The sequence below is a fragment of the Apodemus sylvaticus genome, chromosome 20 (genome assembly GCF_947179515.1).
Source record: "Apodemus sylvaticus chromosome 20, mApoSyl1.1, whole genome shotgun sequence".
Taxonomy (NCBI): Eukaryota; Metazoa; Chordata; class Mammalia; order Rodentia; family Muridae; genus Apodemus; species Apodemus sylvaticus.
This window is the reverse complement of record NC_067491.1, coordinates 52082712-52110484: the sequence shown is the minus strand read 5'-3', so window position 1 is coordinate 52110484 and position 27773 is coordinate 52082712. Positions and strand designations below refer to the sequence as shown.

Below are 27773 nucleotides of genomic sequence, written 5' to 3'. Positions count from 1 at the left end.
CCCTAGGCACTATCAGGCACTGAGCTTTCAACAAGTTTCCTTAAATAAAGGTAATGTGGTCTGGGTATGGCCTAGCTTGAGTCACAAATCAAGAGAAATCATTAACGTCACAGAGCCCCGCCACAGTAAACACAGGTTCAGGGAAACTGTTGTTGACTTCAAGGCCTTCTCCTGAATGCTTGGCAGAGATCCAGGGACTTAGTAGGTGCACAACAAACCATTGTGCTACTGCGCGGCTTCCCACCAGCCTCCTGAATGCAGGCCTCGCCTCCTCGGCTCACTGGTGCACTGTTCACACACACATCTTTCTGACAACTCACCCACTGCCATCAGTCACTGGCAATGGCCCCTGCCAGCTGTGAGCTGGGGACACAGGAAGGATTTTTATCTGGAGTCGAGACATCCTGAAAGGACGAGGCTCCCTTCTCGGGTCGCTGGAAGGCTGCCTGCCGGAAGGCACATTCTTTGCAGCCTAGAGGCCGATGGTAACCAGGAGCAGACCGAGGGCCACATCAGGCAGTCATGGAGGATGCCACTGCTACATGGGCCTGTGGCTTGTGCCTGCAGTCTTCTCGAAGCCATCCCTAGCCCAAGATGCAGTGTCACTCTGAAGGAGAAGGGGGAGGGCCCCAGAAACATTGCCGGAACCTGACTGCTAAATTGAGCCCGGTGGTGGCACAGCCTTGTGATCCCAGCTTCTCAGGAAGTTCTAACAAGACATCTGAAAGTTCAAGGCCAGCTGGGGGAAACTAGGGAGCCCGTATTTCAAAATAAAAGGTAAAAATAGCCCTGGCAGCGTAGTTTAATGGTGGAACATTTGCTGAGTGCACACAAGACCCTAGATGCACTTCCTAACATCTAAAAATCAAAACAAACAAAAAACCAACCTTGGTTCTCCCTGTACTGAGCTCTTAATATAGACAGGTGGGTGTTTCGAAAGGTTAGGGTGCGGGTCACCCTCTAGTGGTAGCAGCTTCCCTTTGCATGCCTACTCCAAATAACTTCACACACACACACACACACACACACACACACACACACACTTTGTTGTGCTACTGGATATTTTTCTTTAAGTTGAATTCCAATGTATTTCTATCCACTTTGGGAAACATTTGGACCCCAAGAGGCTAATTGGACACATCCCCGCCTCGCCCTCCTCTGGAGGCTGTAGACAGCCTGATCTTCCACCGGTGTCTGGAAGCCAGACCTGGAGACAAAAAGAAGGGAGCGGAATCGGGTCGAGAGCAGTGAGCAGGGGCGGGGCGCACTAATTTTAGCATCTATGATGGATAGCAGTTACAAGATCCTTATGCCCTCCCCTGGCACACGCTTGGCTGTGTCCTCAACCTTCCACCCTGTGACAGCTGGGCAGACACAGACACTCACAGACCTCAGATCGCAATGAAACATCTGAGGGCTCTGTTGCCTTAAATAGAGGTGTGGGGCGTGTTTTGGGATGCCGAGTCTGTCAGGGCCAGGACCTCAGCACTTGTCCTTGGGAGGATGCTCAGGGCTAGTGCCACGTAAGAGATCCAGGCTTCATTTACCCTCAGTGTTGGTGGGCAGAAGTCCTCATCGGCCTCCGAAGAGGCTGCGCTTCCTTCCGCACAGCCTTCTGGCTCCGGTCCTGGGGCGCCTTCCTGCTCCATCCCCTGATATTCAGCATCTCCTCGGCTTCATCCTCTCGTCTCCTCCTCAGGCCTGGGACTCAAACTGATTCTTTCCTTTTCTTCTTTTAATTACTTACACAGCCACAGTCTATAGCACTACATGCTAGGCACATCACCACTGAATGTTTCTAACGTATGAGGCAGGCACTGATCGTACCCACTGGAAAGATGGGGAGGCTGAGACACGCTGCAGAGTCGATGATTCATCGAGGTGTGCACAAGCCGTGCATGGATTTTGCATGGGTGTTAGAGGTCTGAACTCAGGGCCCCCATGCCTCCGTGGAAGGCACTTTGCCAGCTCCTGGATATACTATTTCGATGTCACTTAGGAATGAAAAGCTGCACAATTCTGTAGAGGACTCGCCAAGTATGCTTCCTAGGATCTGGGATGGAGACAGGCGGGTGCCTGGGTTCATTGGTCAGCTAGCCTAGCTCGATCACTCTGCTCAGAGAAAGTAGCTCAAAAAAATTAGATGGAAACCGGGCAGTGGTGGTTCACACCTTTAGTCCCAGCACTTAGATGGCAGAGGCAGGTGGATATCTGTGAGTTTGAGACAAGCCTGGTCTACAGAGCAAATTCAAGGACAGCCAGGACTACACAGAGACCCTGTTTCAAACAACAACAATAATAATAATAATATGGAGGTTATTCCAAGAAGACACAGGATAGTGACCCCTAGCTTCTGCAGGCGTCATGAGCATACATACCAGAACACAGATGGGCATATAAGAATATATACATGCATATCACACACACACACACACACACAGTACCAAAATATTATTTGTTTTATTTAGTGTCTATTAAATGCCAGTCATATTTCTTTCACAGTATTAATCTTAAAACACCTCTGTGGATAGCAAAAAACAGATCTTAAAATTTCAACAAATAATAGGCAAAAGACATATCAAAGCATAGACAGCCAGTACATGAAATGATACCAAATGTCACTGAAAAAAAAAATGACAACAAAAATTACATTGAGATAACAGACTTCAGAGATGGATGATTCAAACTATGTGTGATGTGGATTCAAAGTATGTGTGACGTGCACAGTGCTGGTCTCATCTTCACCGTGACAGTCTGTGAAATGTTGCACATTTGCTATGGGAAACAACTGAATAGGTGTTCAAAGATATTTTTCTGTGTGTTTGCCTGCATGTATGTATGTACCAATTGTGTACTGATACTTGTGCGTGTGTGACTGGTGCCTCTGAAGACCAGAAAAGGGCATTGGATTCCTCGGATCTGGCATCAGAGATGACTGTAAGTCGCAATGGGAGCTGGGAAACTCTGGGTCTTCTGCAACAGCAGCCAGAGCTCTTAACTGCAGAGCTGTCTCTCCAGCCCCCAGCTTAGACGATTTTCTATGAAGTTAAATATGCATGTAACACAAGATACATTCTTTTTCAAGATTTTTTTCCTCAGGAGAGATGAAACACATCCACTAAGTGATGTGTATAAGAATCTTTGAGCCGGGTGGTGGTGGCACACGTCTTTAATCCCAGCACTTGGGAGGCAGAGGCAGGCAGATTTCTGAGTTCGAGGCCAGCCTGGTCTACAGAGTGAGTTCCAGGATTATTGCCAGGACTACACAGAGAAACCCTGTCTCGAAATACCAAAAAAAAAAAACAAAAAAAAACAACAAAAAAAAAACACAACAACAACAACAACAACAACAACAACAACAAAACCCAAGCTGGACACAAAGCAGATATCCTATCCATCAGCCGGAGAATTGATGGGCTGAAAGAAGGTGCCACACCCACGTGACAGGGACCTCTCAGAGGCAGGACCGAGCAGAAGCACAGGAGGGGGCTGTTTGCCTTCCATGCCCAGCTAGGCTTCTCCAAACTCAGCGGTTTAAAACATACTTGTCTGCTGGCTTAAGTGGTTCAGAGATCTGGGCAGGCTCAGCTGGATTTTCCACAAGACTTTAACACGAATGCCAGCAGGGGCTCCGCTCCCCTGTGAACTGGCAGGGGAACTCGTGACGGGATCATCTACCTTGTTGGAAGAATTTATCTCCTTCACCCGTGAACTGAGGGTGCGGTCCCTAGCGGTTTGATAGTCCAAGGCTTCTCTCGGCTCCTAGAGGCCACCCTACAAACCACACTTGACTCCTAAAGGTACTTTTCAGGGCATCCAGGTGAACTGCAGCTCAAGTGTGCATGTTACAGGGAAGTCATATTGTGTATCTTACAGGGAAGTCATACCACTAGACACAGTTGAAAATAAAGACGCGTGTCCATGTGTAGGGCAATGAAACAACCCCCAGGATCTGCTGTAGCAAAAAGTCACAAGGATGCACAGGAGAGACTGAAATCCGCAGCCATGGACAGCATCCCGCGCTCACTGAAGGGACCTCGAGTCTTCTAAAATTCCCCCCTCTGGCTATAGTCACGCATCATTTAATGAAGAGGACGTTGTATTAATTACTCTTTTCTGTTTCTGTGACAAGACTCCTGGCCAACGGTGCTGAAGGAAGGAAGAGTTTATTTTGGCTCCTGGTCTGAGCGGATGCAATCCGTCATAGAGACGGAGGCAGGGCAGTGGCAGCCGGAGCAGCTGGTCACGTTGCTTCGTCCTCCGCTTCTTCAGCCCGGGACCCCATCCTGCAGAGTGGCGGTGCTCCAGCCTCTTCAGAGATCTTTTCTCCTCAGTTGGACCGTTCTAGAAGCATGCTCACAGACACACCTGGAACTGCGTCGCTAGGTGATTCTAAATCCGGTCACATTGACAGTGGAGTTTAGACCTGGTCTGAGAACCTCGCCACGGACAAATATGGCAGAAATGACATACTCCAACATTCTAGATGTATCAGTCACCCAACATGGCCTCTTGCTGTAACAAAGAGATGCTGTAATGAAGAGGAGATATGGGAGACAGCTGAGAGAACTAATTGCATTTTACTCTAGTAAATTTTGTCACCACTAGAAGGGACGCAGTGCAAAGCAGTAAAAGTGAATGTGAAACCAGGACCATGGCCACCTGTTAGCATTCATTGTCAAGTATGAAATGTGTACCTACTGACACCATGCTCACAAGCCAGACAGTGTCGAAGGTATGCTGACATCCACACTGCCACCGAGTGCTGGGTACTGTGCCATGTGTGCGCCGGTGTTAGCATCCCTATGACGTCATGAGTAGCGGATTTTTCAGATCCACTAAAAATCTTTTATGTGGGTCAAGTCTGATGACCTGAGTTTGTTCCTTGGGAACCGTATGGTAGAAGGAGAGAACCAAGCCCACCATCTGTCCTGTGACTTCTGCATGTGCGTGATGAGTATGTACATGCATACACAATATATAAATGCAATTTAAAAAATTAAAAACAGTTGTGTGTATGCTTGTCTGTACGTGTGCTCATGCATCGGTACATGTGAGTGTTCATGTATTGTGAAGTTGTCAGAGGATACCTTCAGATGTCATTCTCGGTGCTGACCAGTTTGTCTCTGACATGGGGTTTCCTGTTGGCCAGGGGCTCGCTCGACAATTAGGCTAGACTGACTGGTTCCCCAAATCCACCCGTCTGTACCCTGGCACTGGCATTACAAGCGTGTACCATCATACAAGCTTATTGCCATAGGTCTGGGGTTCAATTTCTCCAGCCTTCCACTAGGATCGCCCCCACATGTGGCCATTGACTGCCAATCAGAACATCTGGGGATGGAGGAGGAGGAGGAGAGACTAGATTAGAATCATTTTGAAGGCTTCTTGAGGATTCCAATGTCTAGCAAAGATAGAGAGTCCCTTTGCCCCTATGCTGGAAAAGATGGACGGATCTATCAGTTGCCAAACCAGCAAAGACACAGCTCCAGGTTCTGTCAGGTGAGCCTAGATGGCTTTCTTCAGAGTTGTTCCTTCCTGTTCTTTCTTTGACGGGCATTCAAGCTGGAAGCAGCCAAGAGCCTGTCTTCAGGAGTTCCTGTTCATCGCGTAAGGTGCAGCTGGGAGCATTTATGGTAGAGCCTCTGGCTGGGTGATGTCCTGAAAAATCACTACCATGTGTTGCAGCGGGGCAGGGCGGGCCCGCATGCGTTCTCTGCCCCTGCACAGCCCTTCTCTGTGCTTCCTGGTCCTTACCCACCCCGCTCCTGCTGCTCTCCTCACTTCACTGCACCTCTGAACTCTCTGCAGTTGGCAGTTGGCAAGGCTCTAGACATGCAGACAGAAAGCCAGTAGTCAGTCTTCCCCAAAGGAAGAAACTGAAGACAAAACTACAGCGAGGATGTGTGTACTAAGAGCGTGTGTGTACTAAGGGCCGTGGTAGGGGCAGGGAAAGCAACAGCACAGCGGAAGTGTGTTTCAGAAGAGGGAAGGGAAAGGGGACTTCCGAGAAGAAATGGTGCCAACATTGAATCTTTTTTTCCATTTTAAATGTTCGTATACATTTCAGAGTTTGAGATCGTTTTGAATACAAATAGTTGAACATAAAGGTTTGATAATTTTTTTAATCATATTTACTGCAGATCCCTCTCAGAGCTAGTTCAGACTTGGGGAACACACTGGAACTTATGCAAGAGACATCCATACATGTGACTCTACCTCGCTCTACCGTGTGATCACAGAAACTCCTTATCTCCTCTGTGCCTCTGTCTTACTTAAATGCCAGGACTGGTAGTCTGCACCTGAAATCCCAGCACTCAGGAGGCAGAAGCAGGAAGATGATTGGAGGCCAGCCTGGGCTACATAGTAAGGCCTTGTAGTTAACTTTACCTACCTCAAAGGATAGTTTTCAAGAATCAATAAAGCAGTAGTTCTTAAGGCAAGAGCCCAACACTTCAACAAACATTATGTGTTGACCCCCTTGAGTTCAGGGCTAAATATATTGGATCTGAACATGTTCCTGCATATGTTGAGCTTTATCAGGGACAAACATCTTACCTCAGACCCCCTCAAAGACCCTGTGCACACCTTTCTTTGTGCCAAGGCCTGATAGGAACTGAAGGGAGCTATGCAGTTGGAGTTGACCGAGTGCCAAAGTGGACCCACTCTTGATTCTGAGGATGTGGGGTGAGGACAGGAGGTGAGCTCAAGCCTGGGAGGGAGGGGGCCATGTTGAGTAAACTACAAGAGTGTCGCCTGTGCCCTCGTGCCCTTTCACTGACGAACTCCACATCCCAACCTCCCCTCTCTGAGGAAATACTCAGGGTATATTTCGATGGCTCCCTTCATAAAACATACAAGGACCCATCTTGTTTCTCAAGTGGGAAGTTGTCCCATGAAGAAGCTCACCATGAGGGAAGCAGGAAATCCTTGGGATATGGCAGGAAAGATGGGCCAGATGAGGGTTTGGAGGCAGTGGCCAACATGGAAGCTTTGAGCTCTTGGAGCCAACATGGGCTTAGGGAGAAAGGTGTATCTTTCTAGAATTCTATACCCACTAGTGTGTGTTTTCTGTGAAGTACTGAGTGGTCCCAGGCTAGATGGTTTTAGCCTTACATCGGCAGTCATGTGACCTGTCATTACAGCGGCAGTCATGTGACCTGTCGACACAGATCTCCGTGGGAGAAGGCTCAGGGCATCCATCTCCTCTAGCTTCTGTCTCTGCTCTGAAATGTGTGTCCTGTCACTCCGGGGCTGAACTATTATTATTATTTTTTTATCTCAAAATGGTTTCCCCTCCCCCCACGTCCATGTATATCTCTCACATCCGTTCCAGCCAAGAAGGAACAGCTGCTCGGAGGCCCACCTCTCATCAGCTGCCTTATCTCCTGGATGAATAATTCCCCGGCAGCAGTGGTCTGGCAGGAGGCCCACAGGGCTGCAGGCTGCTGACAACCCTCAGAGCTAAGGCAGCTGTGGGAAGAGGGTGGGCTGCCCAGGGACCCACGTGGGTGAAGCTGTCCTCCATCTCTCCAAGCCTAGAGGACCCAAATTCCAGTGAACCTCATCTCACACACAGCCTGACCAGCACACCTCAAAAGCCTGCTAGGGAAACAGAGGCACTTCAGACATGGGTCCCACCCTTCGAGAATGGGAACTTTGTATGAAATGCGTGTAGCTTCATGATCTTGAAATATATTTAGCTACCCCAGGTCTCAATTTTCCTTATCTGCAAAATGGGTTGAAATACATGTTTTATCGACACAATGGATTCTCTGCTCAGCTCTGTGCCAGCAGTGCATCCAGAGTGCCACACAATTTAATACACACTGTACATGCAAGGCCTTCCCAGGGCCTTCATTGTCGCCTTGAGCAACTGCATCCCCAGACAACTAAGAGGTGAACACCTCTCCACATCCCCTCCCCCACATGCTAGAGAGTCAGTGACAGACTTCCATGGCAGTAAACCAGTCTTCTTTTGGCAAGTGGCATTAGTTATGTTCCAGGTCCGCCCCTGTGAATCACACCAAGCCCCATATCAGCCAACAGAATTCTTTTCCTCTGTTTCTGTCTTCACCACTGAGTCACATGCTTGCAAACTCCGTTCTGGGTTTCTCCTCTAGGGAACCCAGGACAGGGTAAGCACCTATGTCATGAAAATTGAATGTGAGGACCTAGGAGATGAGGTTTATAAATGACCAACCCTCGGCCGGCATCCCCAGTGAGTCCTGGCTATTCCTAAAACAATCCCGACATGACCATGACGGGCTGCAGCTAGGGACATGGACGCTGGGAGCAGAAGCTGAAAGCTAAATTCTCCTGTTGGAAAGCCCAGGAAAGGCTAGCTAGCTCCTCACTCAACTCTCTACCCGTGTCCTAGTTAGGGTTTTATTCCTGTAAAGAGACGCCATGGCAACTCTTATACAGGAAAACATTTAATAGGGGATGGCTTCAAGTTTCAGAGGTTTGGTCCATCATCATCATAGCAGGAAGCGTGACAGCGGGCAGGCAGACATGGTGCCGGAGAAGGAGCTGAGAGTTCTACATCTGGATCCTCAGGCTGCAGAAGGAGACTGTGTGTCACCGTGGGTGTAGCGTGAGCATATATGACATCAAAGCCCCACTTCCACAGTGACACACTTCCTCTAACAAGGCCACACCTACTCCAACAAGGCCATACCTCCTAATAGTGCTGCTCCCTATGGGCCAAGCAGTCAAACACATGAGTCTACAGGGGTCGTACCTATTCAAGTCACCACATTCTACTCCCTGGCTCCCATCGGTCTATCACAGTCTCAACAATGTTTAAAAGTTCAAAGTCTCCTCTGAGATCCATGCAGTCTCTTAGTTGTCATTCCCTAAAATATCACAATCGAAAACAGATCATGTACTTCCAACATACAATGGTACGGGATAGACATTACCAATACAGAACATAGCGAAGGGAGCACAGTGAGGAAATACTGGACCAAAGCAAGTCTGAAAACCAGCCGGGCAAACTTCAAACTCTGCAGCGCCACGTCTGAGGTCAGAGCGCTCTTCAGATCTCCAACACCTTTTGGGTTGGGGACTCTAGCACAATTCTTTCTCTTGGGCTGGTTCCACCCCCAGTCAGCAGCTTTCCTTGGTAGATCCCACAGGCTCTGGCATCTCTAACATCCTGGGATCTCCAAGGTAATGAAAGTTTCACCTTCACAGATTCACACTGTGAAACTTCATAATGGCCTCTCTGGGCCTCCATGAGGGGACCCTCCTGCCACATACCCGGCCCCAGCAGCCTCCCTTCGTCTCAGATGGGGACTCTGTAACCCCTTTCTTCTATCATTGACCCTAAAGCTAGAACCACGTGGCCAAACTGCCAACGTCTACTGTTTGCTGGGGCAGGAACACAGCCCCTTCGTCCAATTACATCTTCACCAGCATTCTGTTTTCCAAGGTTTCCTTCACTGCCTAAGCTTGGCCGCCTGGATCTTGCTCTGTAGACCAGGCTGCCTTTGAACTCAGAGATCTACTTGCCTCTGTCCCCTGAGTGCTGGGATTAAAGGAGGGTGTTCGCTGTCACGCTCAGAACACGGTTCTTTAATGCCTTTTCACAAGATGGAAGTTTAGCTGTGTGGAATCCTGCCCTGAGGTCACCATTCCATTTATTTCCTTCAATATCCTTAATCTGTTCTTCTCCTTGAACACAGAACTCTGCCCCATCCCTTTCCCTGGTTCCCCCATTCTCCTTTAAACATACCTTTGTGTAATTTTTCCCCCTTGCTCAGCTTGCTCCCTTTCACCAAATCGTCCATCACAAGAGTGAACGTCAGTAACTACACAACCAGTGTAGATACTTGACTGTTTTGAAATTTCCTTTGCTCATGCAATTAATATAAATCTCTTCACTTCAGCCTAGGCAGACTCTTCCTACAAGGGCAAAAAAAAATCAGCCACATTCTTCACTAAAATATCACAAGATGAATCATGAATCTCTGGGCAACATACTGAAATTCTTCTCTGAAACCTCTGAGCCACACCCCCACAGTTCAAATCACCATCAGCACCATTGTCTACCATTCTTCTACCAGTGTGGCCCGTCAGTACTTTAAGAATCCCCATGCTTTCCTAACCCAAAGTCCCAAAGTCAGCATTCCTCCAAACAAAAGCATGGTCAGGCCTCTGACAGCAGTACTCCAGTGTCTTGAAGAGACATCATCGTTGTGTTAATAAAATGATAAAGAGAGAAGGGATATGTTTGGTGGAGGTGTAGACAGGCATGGAAGAAGGGTTGCCTCAGAGGGGCCCCGTGCAGAGGTGTCCCTTCCCCCAAGGGACCAGTCACATGGCTATAGAATAGAGTTTATTCAGGGCATGGGGAGGGGAGTTAAGAGGGCAGTAGAGACAGAGAGGCAGAGAGAGAGGGGAGCACAGAGGAGGAGAGAAGTACAAGCCAGCCATGAGGATGTGGAACGAGGTGGGGGAGGGAATGGGGAATGGAGGGGGGGATGGGATGAGAGGACAAAGTGGGAGCAAGAAGCCAAGAGAGAAAGTGAGAGAAAGCAGAGGGGGCGAGCAGCCCCTTTTATAGTGAGTCAGGCAAACCTAGCCATTGCCAGGTAACTGTGGGGCGGAGCTTAGACAAAATGCTAGCAATCATGACCAAGGTAACTTTTTTTTTTTAGCAAAATATCATTAGGTTTTGTTTTGTTGATACTTTTTTATTACCTAGTAGTGAGATTTTTTATTAATTTTTAAATTAATTATTTTATTTATTTATATTTCAAATGCTTCTCTGCCTCCCTGTCCTCCCTCCCAGAGCTCTTCACCTCTCTCCCCTCCACCTTTGAGAAGGTGTTTCTCCCACTGAGGCCAGACAAGGCAGTCCTCTGCTTCATATGTACTGGGGGCTCAACCAGCCCATGTGTGCTCTTTGGTTGGTGGCTTGATCTCCGGGAGCTCCCAGGGGTCCGGGTTAGTTGACACTGTTCATCTTCCTATGGGGTTGTCATCTCTGTCAGGTCCTTCAGTCCTTCCCCTAAGTCTTTTTGGGGGGTCCCTGACCTCAGCTCAATGACTGGCCGTGTGCCACATTGGGAGTAGCTTGAACACGGGAGACCTCAAAACCTGCCCTCACAGTGACACACTTCCTCCAGAAAGGCCATACCTACTCCAACTAAGGCCACACCCCCTAATAGTGTCACTTCCTGTGTGCCAAACATTCAAATACATGAGTGTCTAGGGGGCCATACCTGTTCAAACCACCATAACCAGTGAGGACAGAGAAGTGCTGAGGGGAGAAAATACATCCCCAAAGGCACTGCAAGTCAAGGAGAGTTGAGCCTAGATGGGGCTTAATTTTTCCCATTCTTTTTGTTATCTGCCATCTTTCTACCACTTTTTAATGTTAATTTTCAATTATTTCATTTTTTTCATATTATATACACCAGGACACTGGAGAGTGGAGTCATGCCCATCTTGCATCTATCTTGACATGGACCTTATGAATGTCTGTGTGTTCAGCAGCTCCTGTGACCCAAGAAAGGTCACAGACATCAGCTTTGTAGCCCAAATACACAGCCCCAGAAGCGTCTGGGTATCATGGTTCACGCTGACTGTCCCAGCACTCAGAGGCTGACACAGGAGGATCTCTGCAAATGTGAGTCCAGCCTAAGGTTATATAGTGAGTTCTAGGTAAGCCCAGGCTGCCCAGTGAGACCTTATCTCAAAAACTTAAATAAAACAAACACTAGGACGGCAGAGACTAGTGAATCATGGAGGCTCAGTAGGCAGCTAGCCTAGGCTAGCCTAGGCTCATTCATGAGTTCTAGGCTAATGAGAGAGCCTGTGTCACAAAACTCCCTAGGCTGACCTCTGGCCTCCACACACAAGCATACAAATAAACATGGACATACACATACACACACACACATACACACACACACACACACACACACCAGCAATTCTCAGTGGACGTTGTTCTTACTTGATTAATCTTCTATGTCTTAGTTTCTTAAAATACAAGTCTATTAATAAGATAGATTTGTATCTTATTAATTATTAAATTATAAGGTTCTGTCATTTTGAGGATTAAATTTAAGGATGCTCAAGATAATATCATTAAATGCCTAGAGATGAGTCCTAGTACAGAGGAAGTAATTTTCCTTACTGCCTTTAAGGTCAAGATGGGAGATCCTGGCTGGATAGCGCTCCACAGGACACTTGGCGATATCTGAAGACATTTCTGTTTGTCTTGAATGAGCATAGGTTTGCAACTACATCTAGAGGCCAGGGAGGTTCCCTAATTTCCCCGGTGCAGAGGAGAGCTCCCAGATGACCCACTGAGACTGGGAATCTAGCAGCTGCAAGAGCTGGTTGGTGGTTTCACTTCCAAGAGCTGTGTGACTCTGCCAAGTTCTCTAACAGATCTGTGCCCTGGTTTCTTAATAGGTCTGGCAGGTTCCTTTTGAGGCTTCAATGAGAGCTCAGTCTGGGATTCTCTAGCAGAGTAGCTATAATCTGAGCTATGATAAGAGCAAGCACAGCAAGCCATTGATCAGGCGGGGTTGACAATGTTGCAGCAAATACTAAAAATGACCGGCAATTCCTGCACTGCACTAAGCACCAGTGGGCCACATGGCTCCAGTGCAGTGTACTCAACTCGGCAGCCTCCGATCCAGAGCTCCCAAAATATCTGTACCCAGCTTGCTACGTTCCCTGGATGAGTTGCTGGCATGACAGCCCCATGCAATGACCACCTACCCTTCAGTCAGGCACCACGACACCCAGCAACCTGGTAAAATCAAAACTCTTGTCCAGATATATGTATCAATAAATTCCCAATTCACAAGATGACCATCCAATAATTTCAGAGGCAATTGCTAATGATAAAAGCTGCCTACCTAGATTAGACACGTTACCCCAATTATTCTATCCTTTATATGGCTATTTAAAGCCACGCAGAATCTGAATCTTCTTCCTTTCCCTCCCTTTTCCTCTCTCTCCTCTGTTCCCATCTGCAACTCTAAGCTCTGCCTCCCTTTTCCCTGTCCAATCACAGGCCTCCTGCTGCACTAACATTTAAACTAATTGGACAGGAAAAATCCTGCTATAGACAATTCTGTGTGTGTGTGTGTGTGTGTGTGTGTGTGTGTGTGTATTTCATATGCACATGTATGAACATGTGACTGAAAGCTAGAGATCAACTTGGGGCTTCATTCTTTAGGTGCTGCCTACCTAGTTTTTGAGGCAGGGTCTCTTATTGTTCTGAAGCTTCAAGATTCAGCTAGGCTAGGGAGAGGGGTGCGAGCAGTGAGCTCTAGAGATCCACCAGTCTCTGCCTCCCCAGTGCTGGGATGACATGTGTTTCCTACCACAAGTTATGTGGTCTTGGCATTTTGAAGGGATCCTAGTGTAGTTTCACTAGTTGGAAAGGTTAATGGCATTTGGGCGTAGAAGGAAATAGAGTGGGAACATGGGGACTGGAATCAACTGGCACCGTCTGGCTTAACAATAAAACAAGGCCAGGGTCTAGCTGGGACTACAATGGTAGAGACATGTTTCCTGCTTTCTACCGTTTAGTTTCATTTCTGTTGTGGAGAAAAATAAATCCTGACCAAAAGGACCTTAGAGGAGGAAAGGGTTTACTCACAGTACATTAGGTCACTGTCCCATTCTAGTTTCATTCTGGAACTGTGATCATACAATCTGACCCAAAGCAACTTGCTGAGGAAAGAGTTTGTTTGGCTTACAAATCTAGGTCACAATATATCACCAAAGGAAGTTATAGCACGAACTCAAGGCAGAGACCTAAAGAGGGAATGGGGGGTTGGGAGCAGAGGGGAATAACACCGTCAGCGTCCTCAATCTCCCACTTATCTAGCTTTCTGTTTATTTTCTCTGTTTAGTTTTTCAAGACAGGGTTTCTCTGTGTGGCCCTAGCTGTCCTAGAACTCACTTTATAGACCAAACTGGTCTTGATTCTCCTACCTCTGCCTCCCATGCTGGAACTAAAGGTGTGTGTGTGTGTGTGTGTGTGTGTGTGTGTGTGTGTGTGTGTGCCACCAGACCTGGCTCCGTGTGTGTGTGTGTGTGTGTGTGTGTGTGTGTGTGTGTGTGTGTACCACCAGACCTGGCTTCATCTAGCTTTTTTATATTGCCAAAACCCACTCGGTTAAGGATGGTTCTCGCCACTGTGGGCTTGGCTCTCCGACAGTAATAGATAATCAAGACAATCCCCCATGGACATGCCCAGAGACCAATCCTACCTACAGAATCCCTCAATTGGGATTCCACCATCAATGAGTCTAGGGTGTATCAAGTTGACAATTAAGGTGAATGCAGACAAGTCCATTATTTCAGGAAAGTCAAGACAGGAACTTAAGTTATAGCTATGATCAAGAGCAGACAGAAAACAAACACACAGATCACAGTTTACTTGATGCCCAGTACTCAGTTCATGTTATCTCCTCCTTTACAGTTCAGGGCCAAGCCTAGGGAGTGGTGCCACCCACAGAGGACTAGGTCATCCTGCATCAATTAACTATCGTGAAAATCCCCCACAAGCATGCCCTTTAGGGTAATCTTGTCTAGATAAATGCTCAGTTAGGACTCTTTCCAGGTAGTTTTAGGTCATGTCAAGTTATCCATTAAATCTAAGTAGCATGGTCAGATGTCTACCTATCATCTCTAGATACCTGACCACCATGATCTTTTGTTAACATCAGATTATAAGAAAAGTGGAGTTCTTCAAGGAATGCCCAGTCTCCTGCTGACTTCTCAGTCCTTTACCAAATGAGCAGTTTTCCATTTCTCCTTCCAAACCGTCATCTTTCAAGGCTTTGCTGATGAAATGGGTTATCTTTTTAGATAGTTTTATTCACACCATGGTGCACATCATAGTGTTTCCTATAATAAAACATCACGATTACAGCTTTCTTTTACTTTCAGAATGGAGATAAACTTTTAAAAAATATATTTAATTTAATTTTTTTTTTTTAGTTATCTACATCTTGACATCTTGCTCAGTACCCCCTCCCAGTCACCCTCTCCCACAGTCCTCCCCCCATGGTCCTCCCCCTCTCTGAGTGGGTGGGGGCCTCCCTGGATATCCCCCCCACCCTGGCACTTCAAGTCTCTATGAACAGTATTATTATTATTATTATTATTATTATTATTATTATATGTAAGTACACTGTAGCTGTCTTCAGACACTTCAGAAGAGGGCATCAGATCCCATTATAGATGGTTGTGAGTCACCAGCTGGTTGCTGGGATTTGAACTCAGGACCTTCAAAAGAGCAGTCAGTGCTCTTAACCACTGAGCTGTCTCTCTAGCCCCTAGCTTTTTTTTTTTTAATTCTGCATATAAAAATGTCCTGTGTTGTTTTATTTTATTATTTATTTATTCATTCACTTTATATCCTGATCACTGTCCTCCCTTCCATTCCCCCTCCCACAGCCCCTTTTCCCATCCTTCCTCCCCTTCTCCTCTGAGAGAGTGGAGCCCCACCCCTACCCCTTATCCCCTATCCCCCACCCCGGCACATCAAGTCTCTTCAAGGCTAGGCTCTTCTTTTCCCACTGAGGCCAGACAAGACAACCAAGTTAGGGGAATGGATTTCACAAACAGGCAACAGCTTTTGGGGTAGCCTCACTCTAGTTGTCTGGGGCCCACATGAAGACGGAGCTGCACATCTGCTACATATGTCGGGGGGCCTAGGTCTAGCGTCTGGATGCTTATTGTTTGGTGATCAGTCTCTAAGAGGTATTTTATTTTAAGGCAAATCATAGATAAAGAAGATCCAACTTCCTATTTTCCACTCCTCCCCCTTCAAATCATCAGGTTAGTGTTTTGGTAAATGTCTGTCTATCCATGTTCTTCTGTATTGATGACATGGGTTTGTTGTATAATAAAAACATGAACATTCATTTCCAGTGGATTTTCATGAGTAAAGATATTCTCTACTTGTTGGGTTTAATATTTGCTGTAATTTTAAAAAAAACCTCCCTCAGATCCATGTGCTAGCAATAAGAGATGTGGCCTTTGAAAGTAAGCGAAGTCTTTAGGATGCACCCCTTACCAGTGAGATTAGTGTCTTTGCTAAGAGATCTAGAGAGCCACCGTGCTCCTTCCTACTGTCCCTGATAAAAGCACAATAAGGAAGGAGGCCAGGCCATGGGCTGGAAAGTAGGGTTTTACCACTCACTGCTTCCTTGACCTTGGATTTCCAGCCCCGAAGCCCTAGGAAATAAGTGTGTGTTGTTTATAAGGCACTCAGTGTGTAGTATTTTGCTACAACTCCTGGAATAGACTAAGCAGGCCCGCTGTTTGGCAAGAGGAGCATGTAAGTCTGGATGGGTTTACACAGAACAACAAAATAAGCCAGGAAAGCCTAGAAGCTACCGGAACCGGAGAATACGGGACTGCCTGAGGAATTGGATCATGGGGGCTGCGGAAGACAGTGTCACAGGCTGTTTGGCTTAAATGACAGAAATGCATTGGCTCCTAGTTCTGGAGGGTCTAAGTCTGGTGTCAGGGCATCTGGCCTCTGGAAGTCTCAGGGAGAACGGTTTGTTGTCACTTGCTAGCTTCTCAAAGTGGTCAACAGTCCTTGAAAAGTTCTGCTTTGTAGACTGTCATTTTCATCTTTGAGTCCTCTATCATTGATATTTATAATCTCTCTCTCCCCTCCCCTCCATTCCCCCTCCTCCCCCCTCCCCCTCTCTTCCCCTCCCCCTCCCCTCCCCCTCCCTCCCTCTCTGTCTCTCCCCTCCCCCTCCCCCTCCCTTCCATTCCCCCCCTCCCCCTCCCTCTCTCTCTGTCTCTCTTCCTCTCCCCTCCCCCTCCCCTTCCCCTCCATTCCCCCCTCTTCCCCCTCCCTCTCTGTCTCTTCCCCTCCCCTCCATTCCTCCTCCCCCTCCCCTCCATTCCTCCATCCTCCCCCCTCCCCTTCTCTCTCCCTCTCCCCCTCCCCTCCCCCTCCCCTCCATTCCCCCTCTCCTCCCCCTCCCTCCCTCTCTATCTCCCTCCCCCTCCCCTTCATTCCCCCTCCCCTCCCTCCCCCCCCTCTCTCAGGTGTGTATGTGCATATGTATATGAATAGTTTCCTTTTACTAAGAGAGCTGTTGTTAGGTCCACTCCATTGTCATGTAACCTCTTAGCTCAATGACCCTACAAAGACCCCATTTCAATGTCAACTCGCCTTCACAGGTAAGAACCACAGGTAGCAGGGATCAGAACTTTAACCTATGCTTTGGAGAGACATGATTCAGCACAGGATAGGTAGAGGCCCCAGGTAAAGGACAGAGGAAGAGGATCAAGCCAATGACGAATTTGCTGACATGAGAAACAGAAGAGCCCAAAATGATGCTGAGACTAGAGACATGAAACCTGCTTCCCCCAGAATCCCCTGCCTGGGTTGTTATTAACCTCTAGGTACTTAAAAGCTCTGAGATTCATGAGAGCAAGCTCCCCATGAGCTCCTTCAAGTCCCTTCCCCACTGGCGCACGTAACTGGCAGCTTCCCCATGGGCCCCCACCAGCCTGGCTGCAGTATCCTGTTTTCTGCTCCTTGCCAGATTTCTTGTTGGTTGCCACCTAATTCCTCTGAGCCTGGACTAATTTCTTGCAGTCCTTAGGAAGCAACGCTAATTCTCAAGTCTTCCCATCTGGCATGTCCATCCCCACCCACTGGGGCATGCACGGTTCCTGTGATTTATGCATGCAGCAAGATGGTAGCATTGTCACGAACCTTAAACCACAGAGAAAGCCCTGGCGGTCAGGTCTCCCTCCCTCCCTCCCTTTTGCTGGTTTGCAGCTCCCTGGGTTCCTGTGCCCCAGATTATACACCAAAGCTTATGTGTCTAGAAGCCACGTTGAAAGGGTTCTGGGAAGTATAGCGGCAGTCCATAATAAACCTGGACTTTCTCTGCTGGCATGCATAGAGGTCAGAATGTCTGGAGCCTTCCCAGGCCTGGCTAGGAACAGATATGGATGTGACGGGCCAGGCTGTGACCCAAGTCAGCAGGATCGTCCCTTTTGCCAGCTCAGAAGCTGCAGAACAAGGAATAGTCGCAAAAATCTGAGTGAAGCAGCTGAGAATAATGAGGTTGCTGCTCATTAGCTGAGGTCCCAGGCAAAGCCCTGCCAGAACCCGTTCTTGCTATTGCAAGTCCTTACATAGTTTAAGGAATTATGACACTCCTCCGGTGGTTCAGGGTGACTGAGGCTTGGGCCCCCTGCCTCTTGACATCGCCTCAAGCCCTCAGTAATCCCCAACAATGTAGCATCTGTCCTGTCCTTACCATTTAATTACCTGTCATCCTCAATTTCCCTGGCGTACTGACAGCCACTTCTAAGACATATCTGGGTCCAAGAGCTCATATAAAAGTTTAAGAGGGAGATAAAAAGGAACCCCAGCGAGAGTCTCCAGCGCTAACTTGTGTGAAACTGTCAGAGATCCTGCGAAGGCATGAGAGGCACAGGACTTGGAGGGACTCTACAGGATAGCAGGGACAGAAGACAGCAGCGATGGGCTAGCGAGGGAATGACTATAGTGTTTGACCAATGCTCAGCTCTGGCGCCACTTCCTATGTCTCTGTATTCCAGCCACAGAATCGGTTGCAAACTTTGTCACTTTGTCCCAGTGTTAAAGCCATGTTGATGGCAAAATGACACAGATCAGTAGAAACTAGGCAGAAAAGAAGACCTTGTGGTTTCCTTAGCTCAGAAGATAAAGGTGACTTTCAGCCAGGCTCTGTGGATGTCAGGGACTAGGCAGTCAAAGGGCCGGGTCTCTGTATCAAAAGACCATACGGACATCTATTCTGCAGCAAACGGGATTCTTCCATGTAGAAAAAAAAAAAAGCACAAAAAGCAAAAAACAAAAACAATGATCTCCATCAGCTAACTTCTTAGGTGACCACTCCTTTTCTCTACAATTCGTAGACAGCAACTCCAGGGAATCTGATGAGGCCATTCTTCATGGATTCCCAGTCTTAAGATCAGTTCCAGCCACAGTAACACAGTTCACTAACACGAAGGAATTTGATCATGAGTTCTGTCTACCAAAAAGAAGAGAAAAGAGAATATTGTCAGATTAAAATGAAACCACAACACTCTTCCTGCTACCTGGAGAACCCTTAAATCCATGCCCACAGAGAAGCCCTGCTTGTTTTCAAGATCTAAGGCTTTCTACACACATTTACCCAGACCTGCCCCAGAAAGAACGGAACACACTTTTTTTTTAAGGCATGTAGTGCTGGCTGTCATGGAACTCACTCAGAAGATATGGCTGGGCTCGAACGCACAGCAATTGCGTGGGTTAAAGGTGTGTACCACCAATGCCTGCCCCTTGAACTGAACACTCCCCAGGACACCCTAGTACCCTGTCTACACCTTTGTCATGGCATTTGCTCTTTTGTGTTTGCTTGTTTTTAATTTGATTTATGCTTGTTGTACACACATACATGCACGTCCCTCGTACACTGGATGTGAGACCCTTAGGAGGTCACAGGCATTTCTTCAAACATTCATATGAGTCTATGCATATTTTGATGATAGCCACTCCCTCCCTCTCACTCCCCTTCCTGTTAATTGCATTCATCTTCCCCAAACTAGACAATCTTGTTCAGCTTTCCCATGTCTCCTGATTATATGCATCTATGTGCATAGATCTATGGTCCTCTCATGAAAGAAAACACACGGTTGACATCGGTCCTTTTGAGTATCACTTGTTTTGCTTAAGATAATTCACGGGTCACATCCACGTTCCTGCAAACGACCTAATCTTGTTCTTATCAATGGCTGAATAAAACTCCCTTGTGCATTCATCTATTGGTGACACCTAGGCTGATTCTGTAACCTGGCTATTATCTGAGCAAAAGAAATGTGTTTGGTATTTGTCTGGTATCTCCAAACACAGATTCTTCCTGGGCTGTCAGTTCTATAATCTGGGATTATGCTCCTGTCATCTTGGTATCTTCAGTGCTTGGAAATGTCTGGGGAACCGAGGCTTAGATGTCTGGAGGGCATGGGGGATGTCCATTGTCTGTCTGAACAAAGAAACCAGAGTCCTGGGTTTGAAGGAAGCAGCTACCTGCTGCAGGTCACTAATCTCTGTGCATCCCTTGGAGCTTTAAGAGGGAGGAGCCTGTGTGTTCTCTGTAGCCGTGACGCTGCCTATGGACGGTAGCACATGCCTGGCCAACCCAGTACCTCATTCTGGGGAAAGTACTACCCTTCACTCACTGGATATGAGAATCGTAAGAGGTCAGGGGAAGTCAATTTGAGTTCCTTGGGATTAAATTTTTCTCGTTGGGACTGATATTCCTCCATTAATACAAAGTTATAAGGGCCACATACTTCACTTCTTCCCTGTGACCTCAAGAAAGAACTCCTTCCTCTTCACGATGGCGGTTCCTCCCCATATTTATTGTTTACATCTCTGCACGCTCTCACCATCGCCCTCTTCTGGCCTCTGTGAGCACTGTGTCCACACACAGGCAACTTGCCTACGTTCCACTCCCCACAGACACATACTTAAGAATAAAAATAAAATCTTTTCTTTAAAACACTAGTCTAGTCTTACAAGCTGGCCTGGGCACTCTCTTCCTAAGCAGTGGGGTGTGACTGTATTTTCTCCATTGTGTCCCTATTATGAATTCTTCGCACATCTAAAGAACCTAGGAAGAGAGCCAGCATGAGACTTCTGACTGTGCCCTCCAAGTGGCCTTACCCCTGGCAAGACACTGAGTCCACTGCCATTATGTCTACAAGGGAGGCCACCTGCCAGGAAGGGATCCTGCCTAGCTACCTGGCCCCTCTCTCTACAGCCAACAGAGCGAAAGCAAAAAGCAACATCTGATAAGATAGACCAGGGGAAGTACAGGGCAAACACATTTACAGGCCTTATAAAAAGATGCACCCAGTAAAAATATCACCACACTCGATAGGAAAAGGGCTATATGTCCTTATTGTATAGATGCCCTGCGAGGAAGCACAGTGGTGAACCACAGTTTTTAAAATGGAAAAAAAAAATTGTGAGCAGTCATATAAGGAAGACAAAGCAAATGATGAATTTTTGAAAGCACCAAGTCAAGCAACAGAGACATACATGGTATCTTTTGGGGGATGTGACACAGCAAGTTGAAACTCTCATTGTTCAAGAAACTATAGTGTTATGGGACCTGATGGATACAGGCCTGTTACTCCAGGTACTTGAGAGATTAAGGCAGGAAAACAAGGTCAAGGCCAGCCTGGGCTACAGAGGGAATTCAAGAGGCACCTTAATGAGATGCTGTCTTAAAGGGGGGAAAGCAGGGCTGAGGGCTATAGCTGGATGGAAAGGCATGGACAGGCTCTGGACTGAGTTCCCAGTACTGCAAAGAACTACAAAACACTCTGTGGTGCTGGCAAAGACGTTGAGAGATGGAAATTGGGAAAATGAACCTTGAAACCAGCGTGAAGGGGAGGTGTCCTCTGGGGGCAGTGTGAGGGATAACCAAAGGAAGAAAACAAAGCGCTTGCCTAGAATGTGGCAAAGCCCTGAATATGATTCCTGATGATGGTGAAAAGGAGGTATGGGAAAAAAGCAGACAGAGGAAGAGGAGGAGGAGGAGAGGGAAAAGGGAAGGGGGCAGGGAGAGAAGATCTGGGGGAGGAGAGAGGGAGGGAACAAGGGGAGAAAAGGGGAAGAAAGGAAAAAGAAATGTTGATTTCGAGGATATCTTGGTCCTAGAGGAACTATTCATTTCAATGCATTATGTAGAAAATTCCAGAATCATAATGGAGAGAAAGCATGAAATCAATTATGTGTATGACTACACGCCACATACAGTAAAATAAATAGTCGGATCAAAATGTGTATATAAAGATTGTTGGGAATTTTCTCTGCATTTTGTTAAAATCTCTGGCCATTTCTTTGCTTCTTCATGCATTCCATGGGTCTTTTGGCAAATCACGTAAAAGTCGAAAACGGCTCTGTCTCAAGTGAGAGACATCAGATCCCTCCTCCATTCTTCCATCCCGGCTGCTCTCCCTCCAAGATTCTAACTTTAACTTTCCTACACTAAGGCTGACCGTTCCTATAAACACACCACGAGTCAGACTCCCGGAGACAGGCCGCGGTCTGATCTGAGTAGCCTGTGGAGATAAGTGACCATTTAGCAGAAAACACCCTAGCATTTGCTTTGATGGGAGCCGATGGTGTTCACGGTTGTCTCCACCACACCTACCGTTCACACACCTGCCCCAGACGTGTCAAACACGAGGGTGTCTTTGAAGGCCAAGGTCAGCCTGACCCGAGACACTTCTGCACTGCGCACGTTCTTTCTGTCTGTCCTCAGTGGTAGCGAGTCCTTCCTCGCTGAGAGTTATTTTAGATTATATTTGAATTATTTTTAAAGAGCCGATACTTCAGTGAAGTTAAGGCTATGACTCCAGATGAGGCAGACAGATCAATGGCACCGCGTTGAGTGTCCACCCTCTGCCCACTGGGGCTGGTTTTCTCATGTGTCTTAGAAGTAAGGAGCACAAAAATAAGTTGGCCTTTGACAGTGTCAGTGGAACAGGATAAATCTGCCAAGAGCCAGGATATGTCGTTAGAAGCATGAGGACTGGAGAACCAGTAATCGGGTTCAAAGGCGTCTTTCCTGTTCATCAGCTTTGTGGGTCAACGGAGTTAATTTCTCAGAGAAGCTATAAAGTGGGGGAAGGGGATAGCTCAGCTCTCTCCCAACTCCGTCCATTCATCAGGACTCTGTCTTCAGAGGAACCCAACAGAGAAGCTGTGTGCACTTGTAGGTTGCTACTTTCTAGAGGTTGCCACCTGGAAGCCACAAGGCCATTTTGGTCAGATGTCTACAAGGAGGAAGTCTGGGTACCAGATGGTGGACAGCTATAGACCTAACCCTTCCACTTAACTTGCAACACGTCTCTTTGAGAAAATTATGTACCTTCTTGCATTTTAGGATGTCCCTCTGAGAAATGGGAGCTGATAGCATCCACACACAAGGGAATACATTTATTCTGCATGCCACTCAGAACATAGTAAAAAGTTATATTCCATTGCCTAGTTATTTAAAACATTTCCCTAGTTATATATATATACATATATGTATATATATATAGTTATATAGTTATATATATAAAATGAGAATCTAGGAAACAGCCTAAAATCCAAACACAAGAAAGTACCTGTTCTTTTCAGTTCATTTGGCTTATAGCCGTGTAGCTGTGAGTTGTACCTAGCCCTTTCTGCCCCCCCCCCCCCCCCCCCCCCCGCCATCTCACCGGAGAGCTCTTTGGGTAGCAGATGCACAGGGTCAGGTCTATAACCAGCAAAGCCTTGGTTACGCTGCCATGTGATATCATTGTTTTTCCCTCTCTTGGCAGGTCATTCAAACCTGACTTCATCCTGGTTCGACAACATGCCTACAGCATGGCCCTGGCTGAGGATTACCGGAGCCTGGTCATCGGGCTGCAGTACGGAGGGCTTCCTGCCGTCAACTCTCTCTACTCCGTGTACAACTTCTGCAGCAAGCCATGGGTGGTAGGTGACAGATCAGTCCATCTGGAGGAAACTGGGAAGCATGAGGTGGTCCTGGAATGGCTCCGTTTCCCTAACACAGGGCCTCAGCAAGGAGGAGACTCTTGTTTAAACAGCTTAACAAACAACTTGACCGGAAGCCTCTTCAAGAAATTGCAGCCTTGCCAATATTATGTGTAACACATTATGATACAGGATCATGGTATAGGAATATTGATCTTGATGAAGTATAGCTCAGTCAATACAGTGTTGGGCTCAGTCTCCACTGCTTTATAAACCAGATGTGGTGGTGGATGCCTATGATCCCAGCACTTAGGAGTCGGAGGCAGGTTGGATCAGACAGGGACTTCCTTGGCCATGTACTAAGTTCTAAGCCAGCCCAGGCTATGCAAGACCCTGACTCAGGCAAAATCATATATTACCATTTTTTAACATTTTATCATGATTTTCTTACTGTGCTCTTCAAAGGTATCAAACACTTATTGAATGCCAGAAAACTTCAAGCGGTATCCATGCTATCAATGTAGCTAATGATGGATTCATTCATTCCTCTATCCTAGAAAGGAGGCTTACTTTCAGACTGGATAAGAAACCCTGGGATCTTAGGGCTAGTGAATGGTGAAATCAGACCCTGAAGCCCGCTTTCTCCACTTAACAGTTGCTTTCTCCCCACGGATTCCCTAGTCTCGACCATTCATTTGCTTCACTGAGGTTTCCACTCAAACATCATCAAAAATAAAGGGTCTTTCTATAATACCAGGCCCCCTCCATTCTCTCAAACACTCTCTGTCCCTAACTGAACTCCGTCAACCCACAAATGGGTCTGCAACTAAATGACATCATTCCTTTAGCTACCCTCTACTCCATTCCTTTAGCTACACACACACACACACACACACACACACAGTGATGATAATGGAGTGTCTGCTGCTTGATCTTCTATTCTCCTGGGACAGTCTATTAACAAATATGACAATTATGTCATCAGTCCTATGATACATACCTTGATACCTCTGGGAGAGGGGACAAAGGCAGCTCAGAGATGAAGAGAAAATGCTATGAAATGCCTCAGCTCCCTGGTCCACCCTGTTTGGCTGCCTGTCTGTCAGCACCACAGGGAGAAGGGCCCTGATTACTCTGGACTCTCTAGCTAGATTGCCCAAGGCCATGTTTCTCCATTTAATGTGTGCCCTCGAGCAAATTCATTAACCTCTCTGAACTCAGCATCCGTATTTTTAAAAGGCTGATAATAATAGGTCCTTCCTGGTTTTCAGTAGGGGCATATAAAGTGTTTGTAATGGTGGCTGGTAGATAGCATACCTCAAGGAATGGTGACAATTGTTGCCTCTTACACACGGACTCTGACTATGCTGTCTGGCATGGCACTCAATATTTGTTGACTGACTATTTGAGTTAATTTAATACATGTGGGTAGTCATGGCTACAGCCATCCTGGCTATGGTCTCTTTGCATCATCAGACTCTTGAAATCTATGATTTGAGTACCAAGAGAAGGAAACAGTCCAGAGTTTTGATAGCAGCAACTTCACTAGCATTCACAATCTCCTGTGCTCTGCCCCAATATGCACATCCTAATAAGCAAGTATCTCTAATGTACAAAAGAAGAAATTGAGGCCCACATAGCAGGCAGTAAGTGCCGTAGCTCTTGTCTGTAACCCATGAGCTTAGCTATAAGTCGCACTCACTCCCTGAACTCCAACTTCCTTGTCTATAAGTTGAGTGATACCCACAAACATAACTTCTCACCTTTCTGAAGTTGTCCAGAATGACTCTGTGCTGTGCCGCACACTCGGATGATTTCTCACGAGGGCACAGGAACCCAGTGTAGAACGGGAGCTTTCTTAGCTTTCATCTCTCTGTCTAAGATCTTAGCATTTGCTTGGAGCAAAGTGTGCCTCCTTGTCTCCCCACCAGATACCTATGTTTGTAGAATCCAAGCTGCTGTTCTGGTACCTGCCTGTCATTTCCCTTTGCCTTTGGAGTAAATAAGATCCTTGGTCCAGCCTTTTAAAGCTCGTGAAGACCACCCTTTGCCCGCCTTTTAATCATGCCCTGCACCCAAGGCTACAGCCATGGCAGCCACTGAAGGCCTTCAGAAACAGTGGTCTCCTTGACCACACAAAGAACCCTTCTTTCTCTTATAGCATAGGTCCAGGGAGCCTTCATGAAGTCTCCCACTCTCCACTACATCCCAAATTCCCCATGCTTCCCACTAGTATTCCAACTTCCCATTCCAACCTTGTAATGTACAAATTAGGAAAGTGACATTCAGAAACCCACAGTGACCCCTGCTCTTCCAAGTCTCATAGCTAGTAAATATCAGTAAATAAATTCTTAAATTTGAATGAGAGAGTCTAGATTCTGATTGAGTATCACAAAGTGCCTACAATGCTGTCCTACCTACAAAGATAGGCATTGTAGGCAGAGGGACGGCAGGACTCCCAGAAGGCTGTACTGCGGGCAAGGACCTTGGTGTGAAATGGCTGAGAATGCAGTTAAGCACTTGTAAAATGTGGTTGAGCTGTAGCCAGTTGTGACCTGCTAGGTCAGGGACAAGTCACAAGGGGTAAAGAGAAAGTGATATCCAACTAAGGAGCGTGACTTCTAATCCTGGTGGTGGACAGCAGCTTCTAGAACTTATTGCAGGGCAGACAGTTGAAGGCCAGGGTCAAGTGGGTGCTCGGACCCTAGTGGGAAGGCCTGGCTGGCTAATGATCTCTCCTTTTCTCTCCCAGTTCTCTCAGCTCATTAAGATCTTCCATTCCTTGGGTCCTGAGAAGTTTCCACTGGTGGAGCAAACATTTTTCCCCAACCACAAGCCAATGGTGAGTGCCTTTTTAATTCTGCTCATCTTTATAATGTTGAACGACTTTGCATGTCCATCTCCTGGGTCTCCTTGGGCAGCTCAGGCCTTGCCTCCTGGTTCTCTGGACTCTACATAGGAGTCTCCATGTCCTGTTCTTGTGGGAATGTCTAGCGTTCCTTGAGGAACCCTGAGGAAGATTCAACTTCTCCAGGGTAAAATCGGGCAGTAGGACAAGTGACAAAGGTACTTGACATTCTGTGAAACTCTGTTAATTGTTAACACATCAAGGCACACCTTGAGCTGGCATCCTGGAACCAGAGGTGGAGTATAAAGGGGAAAGGCGTTTTTATGGTAAAATGTTATCCCCAGCATTTTTCCAGGGACCTGGTTTCCACTGTAATTTTAATAAAAACTGTGTTACTTTATTTGATCTGATTGTTAGAGAGCAACGTACTTAAATGTTTGATTTCCTTTCCTTGGAGTGTATCTCTGGGAGTCAGTTGGGGCCAAGCTGAGAGTGTGTGGCTTCACTACCTATTTGGAAGGTTTAAGAATAACATCTTTCTGAGTTAAGTTGGAGAGTTGTGTGTCCACAGCTAGAATTTTGGTAGAAATATTCTGAGCTCGTGGACTCAGCCTACAACATCTGTTTCTGTGATTGGCGCACGGTCAGTGAGTGAGTGTCTCAGGGAATAAGAGTAGGGTGTACTCACTATAGCTAGAGACTGGTTGGATTGTAGAATAGTAGGCTCTGGCCGCTGAGCTGGACTGGCCTCTTTGAAGGCACTGTCAGGCAGGGCTACAGGCTTCAGTGGGGGCGATCTAGCCCGTCAGAGGTTCTCACTGATTATTAGATCTACTGTATCGACAACCTATCGGTCACAGAATCAAGGATGTCCGGTTGGTGTGAGTGCGTGTAAGTAAACCTGGATTATCAATTTAACTGAAATGAAAGCAGCCAGATTACTAATGAACTTTCTGGGTGTCTATCAGGGGCTTTCCAGAGAGGATGAACAGAGCCAAGCAAGACTCACTTGGAATGTGGGTCTCTTGGCACCATCTACGGAATGAAGGGCCCAGAAGGACTAAAAGGAAATGGGGGAAGGCTGGGCACAGACATTCTCTTTCACTTCTGGTCTACCATAGTGAAAGCTGCTGGTCCTACCATGGCCTCCTGGATACAGTGAACCAAAGCTTCTGAAACCAGGAGTCAAAACAAAATAAATCGTCCCCACTTTAAGTTATTTCTTTCTGATATTTGGTGACAACAATGACAAAATCCAACTACAGGACACGTGTAACTATTCTGAGACAAATTCAGGATCTGTCTTCAAAGTAACTAATTATTAATCACAGACCAGTCTACTGACTAGATTTTAGACAAAAAATTTACTCCCCTTGAGAGGAGTAGAGCTATATA

At 46.9% G+C, this 27773-nt stretch overlaps 1 protein-coding gene across 1 annotated transcript in view; it reads left to right on the top strand.

The window, feature by feature from the left end:
* The window catches only part of Syn3 (synapsin III), a 397752-nt gene that overhangs the window by 79083 nt on the left and 290896 nt on the right, over positions 1-27773 (top strand). The window contains exons 4-5 of the mRNA XM_052165574.1: positions 23374-23530; positions 26283-26372. Coding sequence (XP_052021534.1) covers positions 23374-23530; positions 26283-26372 — 247 coding nt within the window. The remainder of the gene's footprint in view (positions 1-23373; positions 23531-26282; positions 26373-27773) is intronic.